The 23,542-nt window shown below is 47.2% G+C and overlaps 9 protein-coding genes across 9 annotated transcripts; 6 read left to right on the forward strand and 3 right to left on the reverse strand.

Annotated features, from left to right (window-relative positions):
- Positions 1-551: 551 nt before the first annotated feature.
- ONS95_004757 (uncharacterized protein) lies at positions 552-1,830 on the forward strand (the record flags this gene model as incomplete). The annotated part of the gene is made up of 4 exons (XM_058498133.1): positions 552-797; positions 846-1,077; positions 1,124-1,692; positions 1,741-1,830. 4 exons carry the CDS (start codon positions 552-554, stop codon positions 1,828-1,830), a joined length of 1,137 nt encoding a protein of 378 aa, XP_058351643.1.
- A 1,998-nt stretch (positions 1,831-3,828) lies between these two features.
- On the reverse strand, positions 3,829-5,427 carry ONS95_004758 (uncharacterized protein; the record flags this gene model as incomplete). The annotated part of the gene is made up of 5 exons (XM_058498134.1): positions 3,829-4,071; positions 4,118-4,214; positions 4,266-4,419; positions 4,524-4,687; positions 4,742-5,427. 5 exons carry the CDS (start codon positions 5,425-5,427, stop codon positions 3,829-3,831), a joined length of 1,344 nt encoding a protein of 447 aa, XP_058351644.1.
- Positions 5,428-6,020: 593 nt separating this feature from the next.
- ONS95_004759 (uncharacterized protein) lies at positions 6,021-7,215 on the reverse strand (the record flags this gene model as incomplete). Its single annotated transcript, XM_058498135.1, has 3 exons — positions 6,021-6,712; positions 6,783-6,792; positions 6,874-7,215. 3 exons carry the CDS (start codon positions 7,213-7,215, stop codon positions 6,021-6,023), a joined length of 1,044 nt encoding a protein of 347 aa, XP_058351645.1.
- Positions 7,216-7,703: 488 nt separating this feature from the next.
- On the forward strand, positions 7,704-9,488 carry ONS95_004760 (uncharacterized protein; the record flags this gene model as incomplete). The annotated part of the gene is made up of 3 exons (XM_058498136.1): positions 7,704-8,096; positions 8,152-8,639; positions 8,699-9,488. 3 exons carry the CDS (start codon positions 7,704-7,706, stop codon positions 9,486-9,488), a joined length of 1,671 nt encoding a protein of 556 aa, XP_058351646.1.
- A 250-nt stretch (positions 9,489-9,738) lies between these two features.
- On the reverse strand, positions 9,739-10,851 carry ONS95_004761 (uncharacterized protein). Its single transcript, XM_058498137.1, has 2 exons — positions 10,082-10,851; positions 9,739-10,025 (listed from the first exon to the last, which is right to left on the reverse strand). The coding sequence occupies exons 1-2, from the start codon at positions 10,520-10,522 to the stop codon at positions 9,891-9,893; spliced, it is 576 nt and encodes a 191-aa protein (XP_058351647.1). The 5' UTR covers positions 10,523-10,851; the 3' UTR covers positions 9,739-9,890.
- Positions 10,852-12,231: 1,380 nt separating this feature from the next.
- On the forward strand, positions 12,232-15,409 carry ONS95_004762 (uncharacterized protein). Its single transcript, XM_058498138.1, has 2 exons — positions 12,232-13,536; positions 13,587-15,409. Exons 1-2 carry the CDS (start codon positions 13,177-13,179, stop codon positions 15,366-15,368), a joined length of 2,142 nt encoding a protein of 713 aa, XP_058351648.1. The 5' UTR covers positions 12,232-13,176; the 3' UTR covers positions 15,369-15,409.
- Positions 15,410-15,596: 187 nt separating this feature from the next.
- VPS53 (Vacuolar protein sorting-associated protein 53) lies at positions 15,597-18,282 on the forward strand (the record flags this gene model as incomplete). The annotated part of the gene is made up of 3 exons (XM_058498139.1): positions 15,597-15,690; positions 15,762-17,548; positions 17,602-18,282. 3 exons carry the CDS (start codon positions 15,597-15,599, stop codon positions 18,280-18,282), a joined length of 2,562 nt encoding a protein of 853 aa, XP_058351649.1.
- A 607-nt stretch (positions 18,283-18,889) lies between these two features.
- ONS95_004764 (uncharacterized protein) lies at positions 18,890-20,095 on the forward strand. The gene is made up of 2 exons (XM_058498140.1): positions 18,890-19,137; positions 19,191-20,095. Exons 1-2 carry the CDS (start codon positions 19,094-19,096, stop codon positions 19,648-19,650), a joined length of 504 nt encoding a protein of 167 aa, XP_058351650.1. The 5' UTR covers positions 18,890-19,093; the 3' UTR covers positions 19,651-20,095.
- Positions 20,096-21,185: 1,090 nt separating this feature from the next.
- On the forward strand, positions 21,186-22,748 carry ONS95_004765 (uncharacterized protein). The gene is made up of 4 exons (XM_058498141.1): positions 21,186-21,253; positions 21,304-21,373; positions 21,418-21,919; positions 22,114-22,748. Exons 1-4 carry the CDS (start codon positions 21,203-21,205, stop codon positions 22,649-22,651), a joined length of 1,161 nt encoding a protein of 386 aa, XP_058351651.1. The 5' UTR covers positions 21,186-21,202; the 3' UTR covers positions 22,652-22,748.
- The last annotated feature ends 794 nt before the right edge of the window (positions 22,749-23,542 follow it).

Here is a 23,542-nt window from a genome sequence, read left to right on the forward strand (position 1 = left end):
TCTCCTTAGTTCAGGCACGGCGTATGCAGCCAGCCCCAAAGGCGTTGGGAAACATCGGCCTGCAGCGTCTTCTCCTAGTCGACACGCCGTTGGCTCGTTCTTCGCTGTGGGATCTGAACTCTCCACACCCTCTGACCCACCATCTCCATCATATTACCAGAGAATGCTGCCACACCTTGGAAAGATCGCCGGGTAGGTGGGTGATGGCTCGGAACGCTGGTGGTCGATTAGCCTTTCCCACTTCAAATACCGGCAAGCCTCCATTCGGGTCTTTCCTTCTTCTCCTACGTACATTCCGCCTCTCAACGTGGCGACTTGCTTCTTTCATTAAACTCTGTATTCAGCCGCTCAGCACAAACTGTCGGGCCTCTTTACTTACCACCAGTTGGTAAAGTATCTGACCTTGACCTGCATACCCCTTTAGGAAAGTCAACAAACATACCATGCGAATATACATGTCCCGATTCTCCTTTTCTCGGCTCGGGCATCACTTCAAATTAGGGACATAGACTCGTCAGGACAGACGAACAACTTCCCTCCTACTCTCAGATATGGCAAACTTCTTCGGCCCAGTTCCACCAGCCATTCCATTTTCTTCAAGGCCGCAGATCAATGCTCCTCGAAGACCTTCTCAGCCATCACTGGATGCAAGCTTAGCAAGTCTCACAAGGAAGAATGCGGTATACTATCCAAATTACCGAGTCTATCGTGGGGAGACGCCAGCGACCTTGAATTATAACTGCATCAGCCATGTCTTCTACGCCTTCGCTCATGTTTCCGCCGATGGTGGGATATTCGTATGTTCTTGATGCAGTGGGCCATGTCACAGCTAACCATTTGGGTAGCTGAGCGATGAATGGGCTGATGCGCAGATGCCAGTCGACGGAGCTACCGGATGCTTAGGATCTTTCATGAGGTTGAAGGAACAGCATGGCTATCTTAAGTTGATCTTGTCCGTCGGCGGTGGAGCTGCAAGCCAGAACTTTGCCGCTGTAGCTTCTAGTGCTGCAACGAGGGATAATTTTGGAAGATCTGCACGAGGACTGATCGACGCGTCTGGATTTGATGGAATTGATCGTAAGATTCTTGAAGGCTTGCACATTCTCGACTGACATTGTTCAAGTTGACTGGGAACATCCATCTGATCCACAGCAAGGAGCGAACTTCCTCGCTTTGCTTGCCGCCATTCGTCTTCACCTCCCCGATGACCGTTACCTCCTGACAGCAGCTTTGCCAGCTGGACAGTGGGCATTGCAAAACATCGATCTTTACAAAGCACAGGACTACCTTGATCTGATCAATATCATGGCCTACGACTTCGCAGGTTCATGGTCAACCACAGCTGGCCATCACGCTCAACTCTATCCTGGAAATCCTGGAGAGCCATCAGGATCTGCGGCAGTAGATTATATCATTTCAACCGGCTTTCCAGCAAATAAGATTCTTCTGGGCGTGCCGGTATATGGTAGATCATTCCTCGGAGCAAGTGGTCCTGGCCATGCGTACAATGGTTGTGGTGGAGAAGAAGGAACGTTTGAGTACAAACAGCTGCCAAGAAACAATGCTGAGGAAATTGTCAACACACGCGTCGTGGCGGCGTTCTCCACTGGAGGTGATGGGGGTTTCGTTTCGTACGACAACCCAGAGACAGTGAAGATAAAAGCGAACTTCTGCTTGGACAAGGGCCTTGGGGTAAGTTGAATGTTGGAAAGACTGGCTGGAGAGTTCTGACACGTACAGGGGTTATTTTACTGGACAGGCACTGCAGATACTCCTCCAGGACCTCGAAGCTTGATAGCAGCAGGATTCAAAGCCCTACACGGTGGTTAGGCCAAATGAAGACATCAACGATCCTTGTATTTGTACGACCTGGTGCATGAAAAAGTCCAACGGAGAGCATGGAAACAGGTATTGCATTGGAACGGCGGTAAAGAAAAGCAAAGCATCAGGACGACGAAAATCAAAACGACAAAATGAACAGGAGACATGAACGCATCCACGGCTGGCAAAGCTGCCGTACGAAGTCATGAATAAACGAATCTCGGGGATCAAGAATGGTGGTGAAAAATTATGGGCGGATCTCTCGACTTATCTTTTGGAGCATAATGTTAGGTTCTGATATTATGATATAATAGTTCGCGAGTGCTATTTCGCTCATAATTCGCTTTATTGAGCATATTGCAGGAGAACTCGCATCGTACGATGATCTCGTAATCAAATAGGCACATTTCCTATGGGCCAGTAAGACAATTGGCATTTGCTGAGGCCTGAGCTGAGGCGAGACATTCAGCGAAATTCAAGTCCACCCCCGCAATCTCGGCATGCCGGATGCTAGGCCGCTGCACGTTCTATTGATCTTCCTAGTTTGATGTCAATCCAGCTGATACTGTCGCTTCTTCTGCTCTGCACAATTTTACCACTGTTGTACGGAGTATTCACTGCTGAATATAAAGATGCACACACTGTCTATTTTTACCTTACAACCCGAAAATTCAAGCAGTTCATGTCCTTCTATGCAGTGGTCTCACTCCAATGAAATCAAAAACGTGGAGCGGAGCAAGTCGCCGCCAGTTTTCGACATCTCAGATCGGAATCATCCCAGTGTCCCTAACTCGACGGATTGGTCGAATCACAATCACAATCACAGTTACATTTATGTTGGAATGGTGAGGTGACATGGGTTCAGTTCGATTGGGTTGGAGATTGGATCCGGATGTCTCCCATCCCGGTTATGTACCTGGGCAACAGGATGCTTGGACTACTGATGATAATGGCATCATCTGTCTATCCTGCAGTCAGACCTGTGATTATGGGGTTGCCATATTCAAAAACTGGGAGTATGACATTTTAGTTATATTTATTTCCTAAATTCTGCAGCGTAGGGTAGGTCAAGGGACGCCAAAAGTAAACCGAATGCCAAGCAATACCCTTGCACGTCAACCAGACTGTCGGGACTCCTAACCCACCCTGCTTACATACCTAGGTACCTGCAAGTCCACGTTTCTGTTGACAGGTACGTCCGATTTGTTGGGTGTCGGATCCGTGGCCGTGGCTACATACAACGTGGTGGTCTACCCACTGTACTGACATAGTCTAGAATGTCTTGGTACATGTGACATACGTGGGATGTAGTGGGATGTAAGGGATGGAATGGGATTTTAGCCGGGCCATTGGCGCAGCATGCAGTACTGATAAATTTACCCAGTGTGCGGAGAGATGTCCTGTCCAAAGCTGCGAGGAACGAACAGATGCAATGCGGGTAGGGTTGGCTGATGGCGGCATACTTTAAACTGGTGTCTTTGGTCGCTTATGGGCGGCCAGCTCCAGGCGGGTTGCGCGTCCAACTTTTGTGGCTGAGTTGGGTAGTGCAGTGAATGAAATGAAATTCTTGAATTCAAGTACTGATAAGATAGAAAGACCACTTGCAAAATTTGCCCGGATTATGCAGTGGCTCTAATGTGCTCGCATCCTGTTGAGAACGTGTAAGTGCACATCCCATGTTAAGATTAGTTCTTACACCAACGAGCAGCACCTTCTTAGAATCTATGAAAAATGGCAATCAAGAGAATGAACAACAGTGGGGGTAGGAACGTTATGTGTAAAGCATGTCTATTTACTTCGCTTCAGACGAAAACCTTCACGTGCACGGATGCGATCGCAGGCGACGGCTCGGCCCGTTCCCCACAGAACCTTGCCTTGAGTTCAGTGACAGCCCTTGTGTGCAAAGCAAAGCATAAAGCATGTCTATTTACCTGCCTTCAGATAGTGCTGACCCTTGGATAATCTCACGAGGCTTCGGCCGTGAAGGAAAGCCCGCGGAATTTTCTACTATTCAATAAAAGACTTCTTTTCGGCAGTTCCGGCTCTTATATCCATTTCATTTAGGTCGTAATCGTTGGAAGAGTCGGTTCCTCCGTCTACTGAGGTGATCCTAGCCGCGAATGCTAGAGGCTCAGAGACTGCACTCTCAGTTCGGAGCGAGATATCACTCAGAGTACTTCCTGACTGAGTACTTCCTGATCCTGATGTCACGTTTGAAGAGAACTCTGATCCGGCTAACCTGTGTTTACACTATAACTGTTAGAACTTTAATGAATAATATTCTGTTCTGCTTTACCTTAGTTTTCCTCCGTCGACAATCCTCACAAGCTCTACGTGTACGAATCTCTCTGACTTCGGCTTTTTCATCTAGGCTGTATTGCCGCTTTCTGTGGCTATATAATACGGTTATTTAAATATTAAAAAGCTCGCTAGTAATAACTTACGGCATAGTACTATTGCTTAGCCTTGGTGCGCTCGCAATAAATTCTCGTACAGTATGTGTATGACGGGCATCTGCTAGGGCGATGTTCGATGAATTATCTCCCGCATGCTCTTCGAGAACGTTCCCAGAGCCCTGATAGTACTTTCTTCCATTGTCTATTACCAGATGAGCTTCAATATGTTTGCTAGATTAAGTAAGAGGTTTCTCAAAAAAAAAAAAAAAAAAAAAAAAAAAAAACTTCATCAAAGTTGAGACGTACCTGATGATACATCTCTGGGGTTTGGTAACGCCTCTTCAGGAAATCTTGCAAGTAAAGACCCTGCATCGTCTTCTTGCAAACGGGAGAATACCGTTACAACTTCAGTATGTTCACTGCGCTTCATGCTATCTAATGGTATGCGATTAGGCATACGTAACAAGTCCCTTGAATTGGTATCGTCAGCCTCTAATTTGACTCTTGGTATCAGGCGATCTTACGAGAGTGGCACTAGGACATCCGCTTCCAATTTCAATCTCAAACTATCGAGCTTTGTTCTGAATTCCCACAAGCGTCTCGGTGTGGTTACCAGCAGGAAATTATTGAGGTCCTCCAGGGATCCCAGGTTTGGCTTTAGGAAGGCCTCCGTAGCAGTAGTTGCTTCCAGCTCCAGATCTCGACAAATCTTCACAGCTTCATCACTGACGACACCTAAAGCTCGTTCAATTGGAGTGAGGTAACCAAGAGAGTTTTGTGCCTCCATACCCAAATGTAACTCGGATAAGACGTCTTTCGATCTACCAGCATTCTTGAGGAAAACTTGATCTCCTGTAAGGTAGAGAGGAATGCTGTCAGGGTAAACAAGTCGCGAGAAGACCAGACGAGAGGCGAAGTTTGAAAATATTATGAGCGTAGCAGTCAAACTCAAACTCCCAATAAGATCAAATGGAATAGTCCATGGCGTTTCCATGGTATCTGGAACGATTGATGGCTCAGCCAAGATGTCTTCCTGTAATGCAGCAGGAGTCACCATTTCGGCAGGGTTCCAGTCGTCAAACTCGTCGTCTGAGCTTGAACTTAGATCAGCACTTGAATCCACTCTTCGAGCCTTGTTCGATGCTTCTGATCCGGGTTCTAAATCTTCCTGATTGTTCCCTCCCAGGACATACAAAGCCATCTGCTCCATATGACGAGAAAGATGGATCTTAAGTTTCTCAGAAGGTTTCGAACACAGAGGGCATATTTTGGAAGATTTCTGAGCTGGCCTTTGAAACTGTCGAATAGTATCCTGGGACATTGACAACTGGAGACTCGGATGATGATTTTCAAGGTGTGACAGAAAGTCAGACGGATTTGTGCATGGAAAGTGGCCATCTAGGTTGCAGCACCATTCAATACGGTGTTTTTGAAGCTCATGTTCGTACCAATCATTACGATCGTCAAATTGATGGTCCTCCAAAGTGCAATTAGCAAAGGTGCAGATATAAGGCTCAAGATCTTTGAGCACATGACGTCTAAAACCTGATGGTAAGTAAGATTCGATGAAGTTCTGGGTAGATTGCAACCCACTTCCAAGATTCATCACTTTTAGTCTGGCAAAGCACGAAACAGTAAGGACAAAGGAAGTAATCGCCCTCGGCTGTCTTTTTAGGACGTGGTGGTATGTATAGCTTCTGATTCCCAGTCCACAGAGATGGATTTGTAGATGGCAATGACTCTGTCTCAGATATCTGGTCTTCAGATTGTAGCTCCGTAGAAAACCCCGGAAAATCCACAGGATTAAATGTTGTCGCGATAGAAAAACTGGCTGGGCTTGCTGCTACTTTTTTCGCTTGCCACTGGTCTATTCTCCAACTGCATGATTTTGGGCGACGGATCGAGCGGTCTAAGCTCTTTGGGTGCTTCTACGGTCCGTCGAGGAAGGTGGATTTGAATATGCTCGTAATGTTGAGCGCGGTAGAGGAGGAGTCGTCGCCTACGTGAGATCATTCGCTGGAGCTTCTGCTTCAGGGCTGTGCTTGCTGCGGGGCACCTGTCGTTGATGTAGGCATTATCAAATGGCTCAAAATAGCCAATGTTTATGGTAGCAAGCTTTTTACTTCGTTCCAGTGTGGCTGGACGGCGGATAGGTATTCTGTAGAGACAGGTTACCGTGAACCGAATGGTTTCGAGCAGCTGTGGAACCTCTGGAATGGGCCTTTGTAGCTCGTGCAGGCTTTGTGGGTGTATCGAAGCCCGGGAAGGAGCACTTACAATATCCTCGACAGCTATCTTCGTGGCGATAGTGCCTCTGATGTTAACAACTCGACGCCTGAAATCATCGTCTTCCTGCGATTGACCCGAGATAGGTTTATCCTCAGGTCCCGACAAATCATCGTCTTCTCCATCTGATGAGCTTAGCTCAGGATCGAATAAGAAGTGGTTCGCATCATCATGAAGAGTTTTGCTTTCGAATGGCTGAGCGATCCCTTCTAACAGCGAAGCAGCTTGTGCAAGTCACTGAAGTCAGTAAGAATATATAGACCTAAAGATCAAACTCACTTCGTTCCAGCTAAGTTTGACAGACAGATCAGCACGGTAAAGGATTTGAATGAATCCTCAGTATCGCTCGGAGGCAAAAGAAGATACTTACAGTCTCCGCTAATGTGTTGAGGATCTCGTTGATCTGTTCCTTGTGAGAAGGAGCTTCACGAAGTCTGTAGTCCAACGACAAGCGATAATTTGAGCCATCATGAGCAGCTCCGACATTACTGCACCACAGCTTGTATCGATCAAACTCGTTCGAGACATCTGTCGATGAGATGCAGTGCTGAAATAAATGGCCAGGTGCATCGAGTGATATGAGCACTCGTTGAAAGTCTTCAAAGCATCGACGATGACAGCTTGAGATCGAATTATCCATCAACAAGGCATCATCTTGATCAGTGTTGTCTAGCCTTACAGCACTTTCCGTGTCAATCGTAGAAGGCGCCATCAGGGCGTTTTCACGAGGCTCATAAGCAGTCGAGGGGCATAGGCGGAGATTCTCGATGTGAGATATAGCTGCCACGACGCAATACTATCAAAGTGTGTGCAGCGCCTGTTAGAAGTGTCAGCGGTGTCGAGAAGAGGGGAGGGAGAAGATATAAGGTATATATGCAGTCAGATCACACAGGTGAAGAAGTGTGGGGAGGACAGCAGTCCGCGAATGAGGACCCCAGTCGAATATCTCAGCCCCAGCGTCGATAAATATCGCAAGTTTTGTACAGCTTCAGATTCCAGCCTTCCTCTGTCCCCGTAACATTGTGCTGTACCTTAATAATTCTGTGCTTATGTCTGCGTATGTTCCATGCACGAATCGTCTCTACACTGATTTAATTGTCCACACAGTGTCGCCTCCGACATCCACTCTTGAATGGCCGTGCGACAGTCATTCTTGTATTGTAGCCTACAAGTCTTGCACTCTTCTCTTTGATACACGACATGTCCGGTTTCGAAATCGCTGGGGTAGTGCTCGGTGCACTCCCGCTTGTTATAACAGCCCTCGAACACTATGGCGAAGGCATCAAGACGATAAAGACCATGTTAGGCTATCAGGCTCTCGTAGCCAACCTCATCCTCGACCTCAAGATCGAAACACGCAGCTTTCAACGAGGTTGCGAGAATCTCCTATGGCGACTGCAGTTACCCTCAGAAGAAGCAGAAGAGCTTTTAAAGTTTCCAAAGGGAAGGAAGTGGTTCGATCCGGAGCTTCACACGAAGATCCAAAAAATGCTTGGTTGCCAGGATTATGCCATTTACGAACAATTGGTGTTACGGTTGTTTGCCAGGCTGGATAATTTCTCAAAGAAAGTCCAGTTGGACGACGATTTTCTCGTTGGTAGTCACCTTAGATTCCTCTAATTGTCAAAGCTAACACCAGATGTCGCAGCCACGGTGGATGAAGGGCAGTGCTCACACCGGGAAGCCAAGCGCTTTTACCAAAGTGCTTGGCAAAACTCGTTCCGCCAGAAGGACTTTCGAGGCAATAATGCTGGGTTTACAGAGTGGTGACTATGCTCTGGCTATCGCGGATATTCGAAGCGACGTGGAAAAAATCGGTTCCCTTGTTGGTGATGCCATGGTGCTTGCAGCGCCGAGGCAAGAACGGAGCCGTAGGCTCAACACAAAGTTCTGGTCTTCGATTCGTCAATACGCGGAGAGTCTGTTCCAGTCAATCAGATGGCAATGTCATTGTGCTCCGAGCCATACTGTCCATCTGCAACTCCAAACCCGAGATAAAACCATTCAAGGCGCAGAAAGTACATATAATTTCATTATTTTGTTCGCATTTTCAGGGGGCCTGAACAATAATAGCTCTCCCATGCCGTGGTCATGGAGACGGGCTAAAGTCCGACCCTCAGAAATTCCACAAGCCCGGTAAGTACCATATGAAAAGCTTCATACTCGGAAGTGATCACTAAGAATCGAAATGCCAGGGTTGCTGGCTCTGTTGCTTTTGCTGGCGTTGGGGAAGTTCCTTCACCGACCGCTGGGTCAGAAATTTCTTCTCTATGCAAAGCACTCGAGAATGCACCTGAGGAGTCCGGCTGTATTGGCTTTCTTGATCACCAAGAGTGCCGGCACCACATATTTTGCGGCTGCGAAGAGCAGACGAGGACCGTGATGTCCCTCGAACAAGTCCTCCAGGAGAAATGCATGTGCCGCTACAACTATGGGATCAAGGAGAGATACAAACTGTCGGTCACCCTCGCCTCTACAGTCTTGCAGCTCTGTAGAACACCCTGGCTTCAAAGCGTTTGGGGCAAAAACGACATCTATTTCATGAAGAGCGAGGAAGCACCTCTAACGGACCAGCTTTACGTACGGAAATCCGAACATACCACGACTGACCAAGTTGCTCAAGCATTACTTCTTTTAGGACTACGGACCTGGAGCAATTCCTCACTTTTCGCACTGGCAACTGTGCTGGTAGAGCTCTATTTCGGTCGCCCTCTCGAAACAATCCCCAACGACCCCTCGGAGCTTGACGAACTTGGCAATCCACTTCCGTATGGACAGACAGAAGAAAAGAAACTGAACAGACTGATCCGCGGCATTGATTCAGGGACACAGGAAAAAGAGGCAGCTTACTTCCAGGCTATCAAGAGATGTCTGAGGTGCAACTTTGACACTGATTCGTTGGATCTGACGAGCTCCCACTTTCAAGAGGTGTTTTACACGGATGTGATAGCACCACTAGAGAGCTGCTATGAAACGATGATGTAGAGCATCTTCTCTATTGTGCGTAAATACTCAGCGTCAGTTAAAGACCAGTGCAGAGACAAAGATTCCTTGGGTGTCATTGTGCAAGACTCCTTCACTATTTCCCCCGGACCTTCCACCGCATCATTAGTTCAATGAACCTCACGGAGAACGTACACTGCAAAACTTTGTCAGCGTGGGGATTTGTGAAGCTCCATTCAAATTCGAAGAACAGCATAGGAATCATCTTCGTGTAGATTGCTTGGGCGAGATCTGTTGCGTGTCAGCAATTTGACCGCCTTGTCGCGGCTTCTTTTCTTCGGCGGGGAGATTGATCACTCACGTTTTCCAGGGCATGATCGAGCTCCGGTGCCAAAAGTGATGTTGTATGTCTCTGATCCCAAGTAAGCACACATGCATGCAATGTCAGAGGGGTTCTACCCAAATATTTGAGCTTCTCAGGGCTGTACTCAAGCCATCGTTCAGGTCGCCAGATCTCGGCATCTTCGCCGTAGAGTTCCTTGCTACGGCTGAATACCAAAGATTGATTCCAACCGACGTCTGGTGATGGTCAACATTAGGGAAATTTGTTCTTTGTCGGAGGTGGTAAGACTCACACCTGCAGGTAAGAAATGCCCCTCTAATTCACATCCTCCCGCTGGCACTGTTCTCAAAAGAGGCATGCCCACACCAGGGTGCAATCTCTGACTCTCGCTGAGACAAGCACTCAGATATGGCAAATGTTCTTTCATCTCTCGTAATTTCGGCGGGTTACTCAACTTCCCAGCTCTCCTCGCTAAGTCGAGTTCTTGGTGGATGCGTTCTTGGCAACCATAAGCGATGACATTGTTAATAAAGGCACTGACTGTCAATCCGATTGTCTCGACTCCCGCTCCATAGTTTGTCATGCACATAACCATGATCCACCTGTCGGTCAGTTGTCCTTTCTCGGCTTGCAATTGGAGAAGTTTGGCTGCTATGTCGGGGGGCGCTTCATCATCGGGAGATGGAGATTTCATGGCGTCTCGGAGAGCCATGCGTTGATGGATCTGCTCCATTGGGAACTGAAGACATGTCAGACCAATTTGGAGATCGCATGACGGGACTATGTGTTTCTTACGGCGAATGCATGTTCAGGTGGAAGAATGGATGTTTTGCTTGTCCTATCCCTCCCCATCCAGAAGTGGTGAGAGACGCTTGACCATGCGCTTTAGCAATGCAGGGCTGGTGCCGTGATTGCACCACCTGACAACCCTGTGGAGATATGGAAAGTACCCAGCTATATGCCAATACTTCCAGGCTCTATGGATGTACAAGATTGACTCATCAGCTTTGCCAAGCTCTACCAGGTCTTTAGCCTTCGAGAATGTCGCCATTGATAGACAATCTAGAACTATCAGCACTTGATGTACATGGAAGCTAATCATCAGCAAGCTCACCAGAAGCAAACATATTAAGGAATATATCAATATCCACGCTCTGCCCAGCTCGCTGGCGCATAATCTCAACATTCTTTGCCATTGCGGTGTCAAGATTGCTTTCGATTTCTCGCATGTAGCTCTCAGTATACACTGGTCCAAGAGCACGTCTCTGCGTTCGATATTTTTCCATATCGTCTCGCTAAGCAAGTCGAGGCTGTCAGGTCCTGACCAACCACAATCACTGACACCGATATACCATTCCCCTTTCTTAAAACCACTCCCAGCACCTGATTTCATCAATCGGCTGTCATCAAAACGTGGAATAAGTGAAGATACCGTAGATGGTCCGGAATGCTTTCGGACTGGATACCATGACTTCATTCGGTGCCACTCGGACGATGGGCCCATATCTCCTGTGCAGCTCCATATCGACATCATAGCGTCTGAAACTCCGTTGCTTATTGACGATCCAGAACCTGGTGATGCTTGCCACAAAAGGACCCGGAAGCTTTCGTAGGGGCGTAAATTCGCGGGTGTACATAATGTACAAAGTCCCAAGTGCAATTAGAATCGCTCCACGTACAATCCATGGTGATATGAAAACAGTTTCGCCACTAAGAAGAGCCATTGGTGAGGTCGGCTGGCAAGGAACTTGTAATCGCTGTCAATTCTGAAGGCGCGATCTGGATATTCTTTCCTGTCGGTCGAGAAGAGTGGCTCTTGAGAAAAATTGAAAACCCAAACAATGGAGAAGAAATGGTAATTGTAAAATTGAAGTCAGCCACTGAAGTATCTCATGCTATCATTATATGAACGACAAACTTCACAACCTCACGCCATCTGACGTACATCAATGTTAGTGTTGACGCTCAATGTAATGCTCAACCGAGGTCGATATCACCAATGAAGCCGGAATTGAGAAGACCAAGCCACCATCCCAAACTCCGAAGCTTCAATCTTTGAATTCGGTTCGGTCGCCAGCGTCACAAAGACATAGTTTCGGTGAATTCGGCTGTCCGGTGTGTGTCCGGATGAGATAAACTAGAAACACTGGAACATGTTTCTCGATGCTTTGCAGCGAAACCGAAATGTATAGCTTCTTGGGAAGATTTTCCCCGCCTCGATGTTGATAAGGTAATCAGATCCAATGTTCCACGTGAACTTGGGAAATGAGCCCTGTGACTCCGAAAAATTGGTTCTGATAAGCACCATTGTTTGTCAGAATAGCATTAAAAAGATCCGAAAGCTCAGTTGTTGAAATGGACGGTTTTGGTTTGGGAGAAAGAATCTTAATCAGGAATCTCATTTTGCTGTTGATGTTTTAGATAAGGACGAGATCAGTGGGGAGGAAAACAATGAAGAGTTGAAGAAAAAGGTTGTTACACAGCCTGTGTGAGTTCGGCTGTGGCTGTGGCCTCAGGAGATCTCAGCTAAGGCGCTGCGGCCAAACCTTCTCTTAACCTCAACGCCGACCCTCCTCCTCGAATGAACATCGACCCAATCTTCTGCGCCATACCATGACGAGCATGAGCACATGGTAAGCATTGGATAAAGCCTCTGAGTCGAGCTCACGACTCGAGACTGCGAGCATGTGCAGTGCTCAGAGACCGCCTGTGCAAGACGCTGCATTTTCCGTGGGCTCAATCTCCTGACCTGACTCAACACAACCTGTCTCCGTCCTTGTCGTCCAATCTTCAGCTTGGGCCTTTCACTGATAGTATGCATGCCGTCAGATCCCGTCTCCCGCTGTGGGGTGTGCGGGCGGATTAATTGCTCTAGATTTTCAGGGGAAGAGGATGTGATGGCAGGTACACAATACAGTTGGCGTCTCAGACTCTCAGCATATCACATCGTCCGTGCGTCAGGAATGTACAGCAGAACCTGCTTTCAAGATCCTCACATTCATTGTGTATTGAGGTCGCCGTTCATCATTTCTCGATCCCATAAGTTAGGAACGAGCCATTTAACTCTCAATTTTCTGAGTTTTCTTAATCCATGGGGAAAGGAGTCTTGTTCGTACGAGTACATCAGATGGCGCAATGTCATCAGGTTCAAGGTTCTGCTCGTCCTTGCTGCTCCCCTGCGCCACAAATCCCATTCGACTGGCTCAAACAGTTGTGTGCCATCCACAGGGTTTCATTTTGTTATCCCTCTCACTCACCCCTAGATTTTCTTCTTTATCACCCAGGACCTCTTGAAGGCCCAAGTCCCCAATGTTGCTGACTGTCACTTAATTTTGGGTCGATCTCATATTGTGTCTGTTACTTTCTAATATTTCCTAATATTTCATCATGACTACCCAGAGGAAACTTGAGACTGATTTCCCAGTTCACGATATGATATCTCCAATATCCCCGCTTTCATCAAGGACAATTTCAATGTTTGGTGATCATTATGCTGCTTCTGAGAAATATTCGCCATATTCAGACAAGGCCAGCCCACAGAGTTTATTACAAGCGAAGCCATGGCCATCGCGGCCACAGAAGCTGCACAAAGGCTTGGGAGGGTACAGGTGGTGGGAATCGACAGTCGATGTTATTATGATATTGATTCCAATTCCCTTCTTCATACTTGGAGCAGCCGTCATTGCCGTGAACGGTAAAGTGGTGGAAGGTCGCGAGCTAGACATACTTCAGCAGTCCATCAAAGGAGTCAGTCTTCCCAACCAACTGATTTAATAGCCTTGATTGACAGATTTTAGGCTACCACACTATTTCCCATTTCTTTCGCTGCCATTACCGGAAGAGCAGCAGTCAAATATGCCACGTGGAAACTGGAGCAAGGCACGACCCTCGGAGCTTTGGAGCAACTGATGGGTAGCAGAACTGTTGCAAGTACCTTCGTAACCCAAGTACAACTCCGATCCTTCAACCTCATCGGCCTCGGTCTTCTCTTTGTTTGGTCACTATCGCCTCTGGGTGGGCAGGCCATTTTGCACATTCTATACACCCCTGAGAAGTTCACCACAACCGAGGCGAATATCACCTATTTCAATTCAAGGCAACAAAGCTATTCAGCCCCAGCAGGCCCGTTCCAAAACCAGTGGTATCCTGGATTTACTGTATTATTTGGGTCATCTTTACTGGCGCCAACGACTGTGAAAAAGAGCAGCATGGACATATGGGGTAACGTGAAGATACCCTATTATTCTAGTCTCTCTTCGAGCGCTCCTAGAGACAAGGATGGCTGGGTACAGCTGTCGGAAGCAAATACCTCACTCGTTTACTCTTCTCTATTTGGAATACCTATTTTTGGACTCGAGTATGGAAATACCACATTGAATATGGAGTCTGCGTATATAGAATTGTCCTGTTCCAACATGAGTACGACACCAATCCTGGAGACACCAACAAAGGAACTCATCAAGACTGATATTATTTCTACTGTTGGTCCATTTGTTAGCTTTGAAAATGCTTCGGACCACACTTCTTGGACTATTGGATACAAAGGAGAAGATATCACAGCCGTCCGAGTTTCTGATGATTCGACATATGTGTTTCCTCAGTTCTGTCCTGATTGTCTCCCTTCAGATTTTGCCAACGTCTCCTTTCCACCAGGCATGATTGCCTTCCAAGAATGGGCTGGTTTTGATACTGCAACATCCATTTTCTGTACGCCGTCACAAGTCTACGTCGAGTCCACCATTTTTTGCGACAGAGACTCTGGATCTCAGCACTGCGAAGTTACTGCCCAGCGACCATCCGTCTTACCACACCTACCCTCAGAAATTACCTATCTTAGCTTTCCCGAAGTCGCATTGGGTGTCTCGGCTCTTCTCCCTAACTCGACTCCAAGCTTCGGAGCAGTCAACCAGTTCCAAAACTATCTTTACGACCCGCTGTCCCAAACGAACATCATATCAGGCGTCAATTCTCTCAGCAGCGACGGATCCCCGAGTCGTCTTCAAAGCGTGCCACTAAAGGACTTCGGAAATCGGTTGGGCCAATTACTAAATGCATACATATACTCAAGTATGTGGAATGCGACGACATACATCACAGGAGCATCGTTTACGGGTATTGAGAACAACTTGGTGGGAGGCAATAATGCGAGCTTCATCCCCGCCAGCCCTTCGGATCTCACAGCCATGATTCGAAATCGGACAGCTGCTTTCACAGTTTCGGCAGCTCAAACCAACGAGTCGCAAGTCTATTTTGCTTTCTTTCCTTGGCTGATTGTATTTCTCATTTCCAATTTGGTCATGCTATTGGCTGCAATCGTGGGTGTGTATTACTCGAGGAGGACTATTGTTCCAGATTACCTCGGATTTGTTTCCAGCCTGGCCAAGGAAAGTCCCTTTATCCGTATGCCAGATGTAGGAGTGAATATGGATGGAATGGACAAAGCGAGGATGGTGAAGGAGATGAAAGTGAGATTAGGGGACGTGAGTGATGTAGAGCATGGAAAGGCTCAGGTTGGACGGTTAGCATTTGCCAGGATGGAGGAGACTTCACCAGTCAAGAAAGATAGATTATATGTTTGAATCGTGCAAAACTCATGAGTAGTAATTTATGAACATCCTCCGAATTAAATGGTCCGCATCGATCAATGTCGCCTGTCTTTATTGACAAACTCGCGTCCCAGAAAGGGGCAGCTCTTATCGATAGCTTCACTAAATTGTGCGGAATTATGCGGACTTGTGAACACAACACAGGACAACTTCAATTGAAGACCAAAACCCAGCCACAATTGACCATCTCAACCGCTGCTGATGTACTTCTCGAGAAGATCATCTGGCACATCAATTCATCTGCTAACGTTCAGCATGAACGGCGCATCAAAAGCGCCGTCTTCACTGGATGCCGGTAAGCCAACATACATGAACTTGCCCCCCCTTCATCCGAATCTAAATGCCAACTGACTCTTGTTCTGCCAGTCGACTATGATCCAATCGAACATCTGAATACAATATTTTCTCATCCCTCAACCCTTGACTCCATAAGTAGCACAGCGGCGGCCCTGCAGAAACACCAAGATGACCTCTCAACCTCAATATCCGCCCTCGAGGCTGCCCAAGCACAGAGCGACGAGTCGAGCTTACAGCGCATGCAATCTGCGAAAGAGGAGCTGGCCCAGCTTTTCAGTAAAATCGAATCTGTCCGAACCCGCGCTATAGAGACGGAACAGACAATTACATCGATGACAGCGGATATCAAACGGCTAGATGGCACGAAACGGAACCTCACCCTGTCCATGACAGCCCTGAAGCGGCTGCAGATGCTCACGACAGCATACGAACAATTGAGAGGACTAGCAAAGTCGAGGCAATACAAGGAATGTGCGAGCTTGCTTCAAGCTGTGTTGCAGCTCATGCGACACTTCAATAGCCACAGGAGTATTGATCAGATCGCAACCTTGAGCCGGAATGTGGCGGAATTACAGAGGGAACTGCTGGAGCAGGTCTGTGAGGACTTTGAAATCTCGTTCGCAAAGGGAGAAGTGGCGGCAAAGAAGGGCGTTCTGAGCGAGGCATGCCTGGTCATGGATGCGCTGGGGGAGAATGCTAGGGCTAGGCTGGTGACATGGTATGTCAATACACAGCTGAGAGAATACCGGCAAGTTTTCAGAGGGAATGACGAAGCTGGAAGTCTGGACAACATCGGAAGGAGATACAGCTGGTTCCGGAGGATGTTGAAAACATACGAGGATGAGCATGCTGGCATATTCCCATTACAATGGAGAGTGAACGAAGTTCTGGCAAATGCATTCTGTGAGGGCACAAGAGATGACTTTAAAGGCATCTTAGAGAGGAGTATGCGGCGACCTGACGGTGGAAAGATAGACGTCAACCTTTTGTTAAGCTGTTTGCAAGAGACCATGGACTTTGAGCAGAGTCTTGAGAAAAGATTTGCCAGCGAGCCCAGAGAAAGTATCGACACACTCAGTTCGGTGGAAGAGAAGCCACACACATTCGACAGGTCGATTTCGGAAGCTTTTGAACCATACCTTAGTCTCTGGGTGGAGTCCCAGGACAAACAACTGGCAACGATGATACCCAAATATCGAAATCAACCGTTACTCCCACATGATGAGGAATTTTCGTCACAAGCCGTCATACCATCTTCGATCGAACTCTTTCATTTCTACAAAACGACACTTGCACAATGTGCCAAATTATCCACGGGTGAGAGGCTATTGGACCTCTCGAAAACGCTTGCCAAATATCTGGACGAATATGCTCAACAGGTGCTCCTATATTTCCTTCAATCGCCGGGCGGGGCGACCCTTGAGAACACTATATTAGTTTTGAACACTGCGGACTATTGGCACGCAAATACTCAACAATTGGAAGATAACCTAAAGAAGCGAATAGATAGCGAGCTAGCACCCAAGGTTGATCTGTCTTCGCAGTGCGATACATTTATGGGCGTTGCGAGCGCAGCTGTATTGGCGTTAGTGCATAGAGTGGAAGTCAACTGCGAAGCTTCTTGGCGAGAGATGAGGAACACCAATTGGAGTAAGATGGAGAGCGTGGGAGACCAGAGCTCTTTCGTTGCCGAACTTCTAAAACATGTCAACAGTCAAGCGGAGGAGACTTTGCCAATGGTTGCCAAAGCTCAGTATGCCAGAGCATTCTGCGATAATCTGGTCGAGCATCTAGCGAATACGTACATTGCTAATATTGTACAATGCCGGCCAATTTCTGAGGTTGGCGCTGAGCAGGTAAGAAGTTCTCGGAGATACAGTGGGTGATGGCATGTACTGACATTGTGTAGATGTTACTCGACAAATACGTACTGACCAAAGGTCTTACCACGTTACTTTCTCACTCGACAACAGCAGCTTCATCATCCACTACTGCTCAAGCTGGATTTGTCAAGCGTGTGAACCAAAGCATGGCTCGATTAGATCCACTACTCAAGACCCTCCAAGTGAGACCCTATCCGCCAGAAGGTCTCGTTCAAGCATACCTCATCCATATCGGAGATCGTTCAGACACCAACTTCCGGAAGATCCTCGAGCTCAAGGGAGTAAGAAAACAGGACCAACCCTCCCTGGTCGAAATGTTTGGAATGCACAGAGATGGGAAGAGCAACGAACATCTCGTGGCAATGAGTCCACTTCTAACACCTCTCATGAACGCAGGCGGCATTGGTAGTGGCGGTCTAGGTCTGGGCACCGGGTCAGCCTTGGGTGCAGCATCCGGCATCCCTAATCTTCAAACCAGGTTCGATCCTGCTGGCTTCGGCGAGAAGCTGTTTAGTGCAGCGAGAGATGGCGTCGAGAGGATGGGTACGCCTAGTTCTGGAGCCGTGGGTGACAGGATTGGATCTCCGCTGACCGAGGATGCGAAAGCCACTGTTGAGGGCAATTTAAAGAGTATTGGAAAATTCTTCAGAAGGGATATGAGTGGGTTTGGTAGCATTGGTGGAAGGTTTGGAGGTAGCAATAGCTGATATGATGAGATCATGTGGTAAGCAGCTGTGCGTCGGTTGGAGGGTAGGATCTATGAATAGTAAATAATGATGCTTGAGGCTTGCTCGAGCGAGCTGACACCATCCTTTGATTTGAAGCTCGAATTGATCACGGCAGGTGCTTGTTGTTCAAGCCCCTAGAAAGGCCTCCATTATCAGACATCAGAGACCAAGTTGAAACCCACTCTAGGTACACGAACTGTCCATTATTTACCTACTGTCCGATAAGCAAATTTCTAGAAGAAATACTTTGTGTAAAAAATCCCCATTGTCATTCAAGAATTGGACGCCCCTTCTCGGGTTTTGATATCCTGATCAAGCTAATATCGAAACTCTCCAAAGTACAGGGCTTTCGCCGTATGCACAGAAACGAAGGATAGAGCTTTAGCGCATTTTCTACTAAGAACATCTTGACTAATTAGCAGAGTATCAACTTACGCTCAATGCTATCTTCAAAATTATCAGAGGCAGCGGATGGAAGTATCAAAAGTCAACAATGTGCCTACATTTGCCGTGGGATGCTGACAAATCATAGTTGGACTTCTCTGGGCTTGGCAGGAACTAATGAGGTCACCACTAGAAAGTCAATACCTAGGTCAATAGCTAACCTCCAAATTCTGGTATCAAGCTGGCGACCATCTTGGGGCAATTCAATCTTATTTTATTGGTGCCACAAATATCAGAGCTGAACAGTAGGTGATTTCGCACTGTGTTGGAGACTTTTAAGAACAAGGTTCTCGATTCTTGCTGTCCGCTTCAAACTTCAATCACAACAAACCAAGCTACCTACAGCATGGCCTCTCTCCTTTCAACAATTTCAATATTTGGTGGAGATAAGTAAGTTGTAAAAGTTGACGTCTCTCGCAGCTCCTACTAACATCAGTTGGCAGGCCATGGTCCCCTCTCGATTGGACATCCTCTGACGACCGAGTTCGCGGAGGCTCTTCCATATCAGAACTCACTTGCAATCCGCATTCCCCAACGGCTGTCTTCCACGGCAACCTCGATATAAAGACTCTCGGTGGTGCAGGATTCGCATCACAACGCACAACTGGTGACGATCGCAACTGGGACTTTTCGAAACATGAAGGGCTGATACTGGAAATTGCCAAGTCGGACGAGAAGCAATACACCTTGACTTTGAAGGATGAGCTATTGCCAAAAAGTTCGAATGGCAGCGAACAAAGCACGATCAGTTGGGAGTACGACTTCAAAGTCGAGTCGGATGGTGGGAAGGTGTATATCTATTGGGATGACTTTAAAGCTACATATCGAGGGAGGGACAAGAAGGATGCCAAGCCACTGGATTTGAAGCATGTCAAAAGAATCAGCTTCATGATGCGCAGGTAAATATTATTTGTTACTCTCCTGGGCAATCCAATGCTAAAGCTGTCAGTTTCTTTGGTACTCAGGAAGGCGACTTCTCACTATCTATCAACTCGGTCTCGGCATTTTCAAAACATGACCGAGTTAAGGACGAGCGATACCGCGATGATCCACAGCAGAAGACGACATTCCCGTCTAAGAAAGCAGTCTCGGAGAAACCTAAAGAGCAAGGCTGGTTTAGTTGGTTTTTTGGATCTTGTGTAGTATCATGAAAGAATCATATATTTACCTCTGCTCAATAATTCAAGTATTGCGTAACTAACAAGGTCACTCATCTCTTTGAGTATTCTGGAGAATCCGGAAATGCAATAGCTTACAGCTACTGATCCATGTATATGTCTGATTCGTGGCTCGTTCTGGAGCAAGAGGGATGATTGAGATTCGAGCTCAGCATCCACTTTCGCGTCGCCACACCAATGACAAGTTAGGATTTTATTCGCAAGATCCTCCCATTCTCAAGAACAGTGGAGACACGATAGTGGTTTGCTTTCTACTCGTACTATTCAAATTCTATCTTTCCGAAATAGGAATGCCAAAGACCGTCTTGTTGACATGGCCCTCCCAACACAAAATCAAAATCTTGCCCATGCAACTGCTTATTCGTATCGAGACCACATAAATAGTTTTTGTCATGGAATTGCTAGATATTTCACTTTGATTACTAAATTCTAGGACTTCCGGCCTGTATCGAACACCATTGTGACATCACCTTAGGGACAAAGATACAAGTCTATCTGTTTTGATTCGCTTAACAAAATATAAAAATATTTCAAGGAAGAAACACAGCACATTGTCGAGATCGATAACAAATCATTGACCGTTGCTAGACATAAGTCTCGCCCAGTCCACAGTAGCCTGTGACTTGATTGGAGTTGAAGCCTTGTTTGGCGCATCCGCGGCCGGAACACAGCTGTTACTTACGTTGCGGTAGATCAAGTACAGAGGCAGAAACTCCACCACCTTTGCGCAATAGAGAACAGCCGCGAATAGTATATTGAGAGGGGTCCAGGGCTTCATATCTGCATGGTAGCAGTATCAACTTGCAGATTTGGGCTGCTTCATTGTTTTGGCAACCAGTGTGATCCATCCTGGATTGAGGAAGCACCAGCCTTATTCCATTTCAGACCATGAAGTTGAACTCCTGGATTATACATGAACAGTAGAGATTCCTAGGTAGGAAGGCGTGTTCGCTAGTCCTGCATAGCTTTTGGTACTACATATTGACTGTTTACACGCCGTAGCAGAGATATCTGTCGAAAGTAATCCGATATATGGCTCTTCCGATGAGCTTCCTATCTTAAGAGTGACATCGCTTGTGGAAATAGTTTCCATTCCCAATTCTCAATGAGTTTAATAAACTTAGGATTTGCGAAATAACGAAACTGCATGTGGTTCTGAAGCGTCAGAAATGCCAAGACATTTAGCGTCATGCGCGTCCCGCGCCGCCTGCTCAGAAGGTAGAGCTTCAAGCTCTCCACCATCACATCTTCAATACTCAAACACAAACGACCACAAGATGTCTATCGCACCCATAATCACCTTCAAAGCTGGCAGATGTGCTCTGGACGTTCGTGCCTACAAAGCCTTGGAAAATCGAGCTCCGCTGACGTTCAATAGACATCCAGCAAGCCATACAAAGTCACTCCAGATCCTACACCTGGCTATATTTACCTCTACTCCGAAGATGGTAGGTTGTTTGCCAGCTTTATGAAGTATATTCTGACTTTGTAGAACTCATCCACTTCTGCTGGCGCGAACGAAATAAGCCCATGACCGATCCAGACAACGTTGATCTCGTTATGTTCCCCACAGACGGACACTTCGAGCCCTACGAATACAAGACCTCTCAGCAAGCTACCTCCAAGACAAACGGCCGTATCTTCGCCCTAAAGTTCTCTTCTTCTTCACGCCGAGATCTGTTCTGGTTGCAATCAAAGCCCCAAGCCCGAAATGGCGACCCAGCATGGTTCAGTCCGCGGGACTTGAAGATTGGTCAGATTGTTGATACCCTATTGCAGGGCGATGAAGTCAACGTTTCGGAGGAAATCGCACAAGTGCAAGGTGGAACTGGCGGAGACGATGACGATGAGACCATGGAGGACGTTGAAGGCCACGGCGACCCAGCAGAACACCACCGAGGGGGCAGCGGTGGCGCTGGACCAGATGCTACGGGAGGAGATATCAGAGAGGAAGGGTCTGGCGCACGCGAAGGCGGAGCTGATGGTGGACGAGCGTAGGTCAAATTTTCATCGCAAGACACACATTGCTCAAGCATTTACGACCAAGGCGTTTGGCAAAATGGGAGAACGAGCCAAAAGGCGTTCATGTACTGCTAGCTTGATACGACCTGAATGAATATCGAAGAAATTTCAAGAGGTTCAACTTTGTGGAATTTATCCATGGGACTGGGGCTGACGTTGTGATCAGTGCCGGTTCAGGACCAACAGATGCTGCTACAGTCGTTCAGAATTTCCTCAACTCGTTGAAGGCAGGTGGACAAGCCGGAATGCAACAACAGGCTCAAGGTCAAATATATACAACTTTACCGGATCTCCTCCCTACGTCCATCACAGTCCCAACAATCGACTCTGCCACCCCAGCACAGATCGACAACCTTCTTAGCTATCTCCCTCCTACTATACTTCTCATCGCCCAGGAATCTGCTGCATCAATCGACGGAATGGTAGAACCAAGTGCTGAATCTGCATCAGCAGCCATCGAAGCTCTTAGTATTGGCCAGAAAAAATCCATTTTGAAGAAGGTTCTAAGAAGTCCTCAATTCCACCAAAGTTTAGGAAGCTTGACGATGGCAATCCGAGATGGTGGCTTGCCAAGCATTGCTGAGGCGTTGGGTGTCAAGTTAGAGCATGGAGGATTGGTTCGTGGCGGCAGTGTTCCACTTGGTGGAGGAGATGCTGTCGAGGCTTTCATCGAGGGTGTGAAGAAGACAGTTGAGAAGAAGTAGACTGGATTGCCAGGTCACAAGTGACCAGTTTGTGACAAGGGACTGGGACACGTATCATATTAGAACTAGAAGCGCGTCCAGACTTCAAAAGTGTACAATATTTACCAACTATAACGCCAACAAATGCTGCAAGTCGGCATGCAAGTGCCGTGGGTTTATTATCTGTCTTCCTCGTTTGTCATTCCTGTACTATTTTTATGGCAGGTCACGATCACTGAGTAAACTTGGCTCACCCCCATAAAATGGTGGCATGACTCGAAGTTTCACTGTAGATAAGCAAGAAGGCTGTCTTCACTTACCTTGGGCTCTGTAACCAGATATCTCATTTTGCGAGAAAGCAATCGAGACGTATGCCAACCCTGTAGTACACTAACCCTGAACTGGTTAAGCTCCCATCCCTCAGGAACAATAAGGTATAAAGGATACTTCACCCAAGCCAAACATCCATAGACCAACAAAACGAAAGGCCGCAAAGCTGAAGTTAGGGCAGGTATCACTCTGCCAGGGTAAACCCTTGATTGCAGTAATAGAACATAGTCTCAGAGCAAGTCGCTCATTGATTGGGTCCCCCGAGTCAGGGGGCTGGTGAATCTTTTGCTTGCTATTGTCATGAACAATAGGAAGCCCTTAGCGTGTTTTTCTTCTTATTGACCGGCGCCCCGCTCCCGTTCCTATTGTGCTTTGGCTAAGCGAATTCTATTTACTATTGTGCCGCTTCCTATTATCCTCATGATGATGCGCGCTTCTTCTTTTTCTCTTTTCTACTTAAGGTACTGACGTTTCTCTACCCTCCAATTGCCATCTACCTTCACCTTCATCTTCGATCTCGAACCACAACTAGTCTTCCTGCATTGAACTCGAACCCAGTACTGCTCTACTGCAACACACTGC

Source organism: Cadophora gregata, assembly GCF_030347475.1.
Source record: "Cadophora gregata isolate MNR1 chromosome Unknown scaffold_15, whole genome shotgun sequence".
Taxonomy (NCBI): domain Eukaryota; kingdom Fungi; phylum Ascomycota; class Leotiomycetes; order Helotiales; family Ploettnerulaceae; genus Cadophora; species Cadophora gregata.

Bases quoted from the DNA above. Each gene is read 5' to 3' on its own strand.
- ONS95_004765 (XM_058498141.1), top strand. From the start codon at position 21,203: ATGTCTATCGCACCCATAATCACCTTCAAAGCTGGCAGATGTGCTCTG. The intron at 21,254-21,303 runs GTTCGTGCCTAC...GACGTTCAATAG, and splicing joins CTGGCAGATGTGCTCTGGAC to ACATCCAGCAAGCCATACAA. The intron at 21,374-21,417 runs GTAGGTTGTTTG...CTGACTTTGTAG, and splicing joins TTACCTCTACTCCGAAGATG to AACTCATCCACTTCTGCTGG.
- ONS95_004762 (XM_058498138.1), top strand. From the start codon at position 13,177: ATGACTACCCAGAGGAAACTTGAGACTGATTTCCCAGTTCACGATATG. The intron at 13,537-13,586 runs GTCAGTCTTCCC...GACAGATTTTAG, and splicing joins TTCAGCAGTCCATCAAAGGA to GCTACCACACTATTTCCCAT.
- ONS95_004764 (XM_058498140.1), top strand. From the start codon at position 19,094: ATGGCCTCTCTCCTTTCAACAATTTCAATATTTGGTGGAGATAA. The intron at 19,138-19,190 runs GTAAGTTGTAAA...ATCAGTTGGCAG, and splicing joins TCAATATTTGGTGGAGATAA to GCCATGGTCCCCTCTCGATT.
- ONS95_004761 (XM_058498137.1), bottom strand. From the start codon at position 10,522: ATGGAGCAGATCCATCAACGCATGGCTCTCCGAGACGCCATGAAATCT. The intron at 10,026-10,081 runs GTGAGTCTTACC...GACCATCACCAG, and splicing joins GGCATTTCTTACCTGCAGGT to ACGTCGGTTGGAATCAATCT.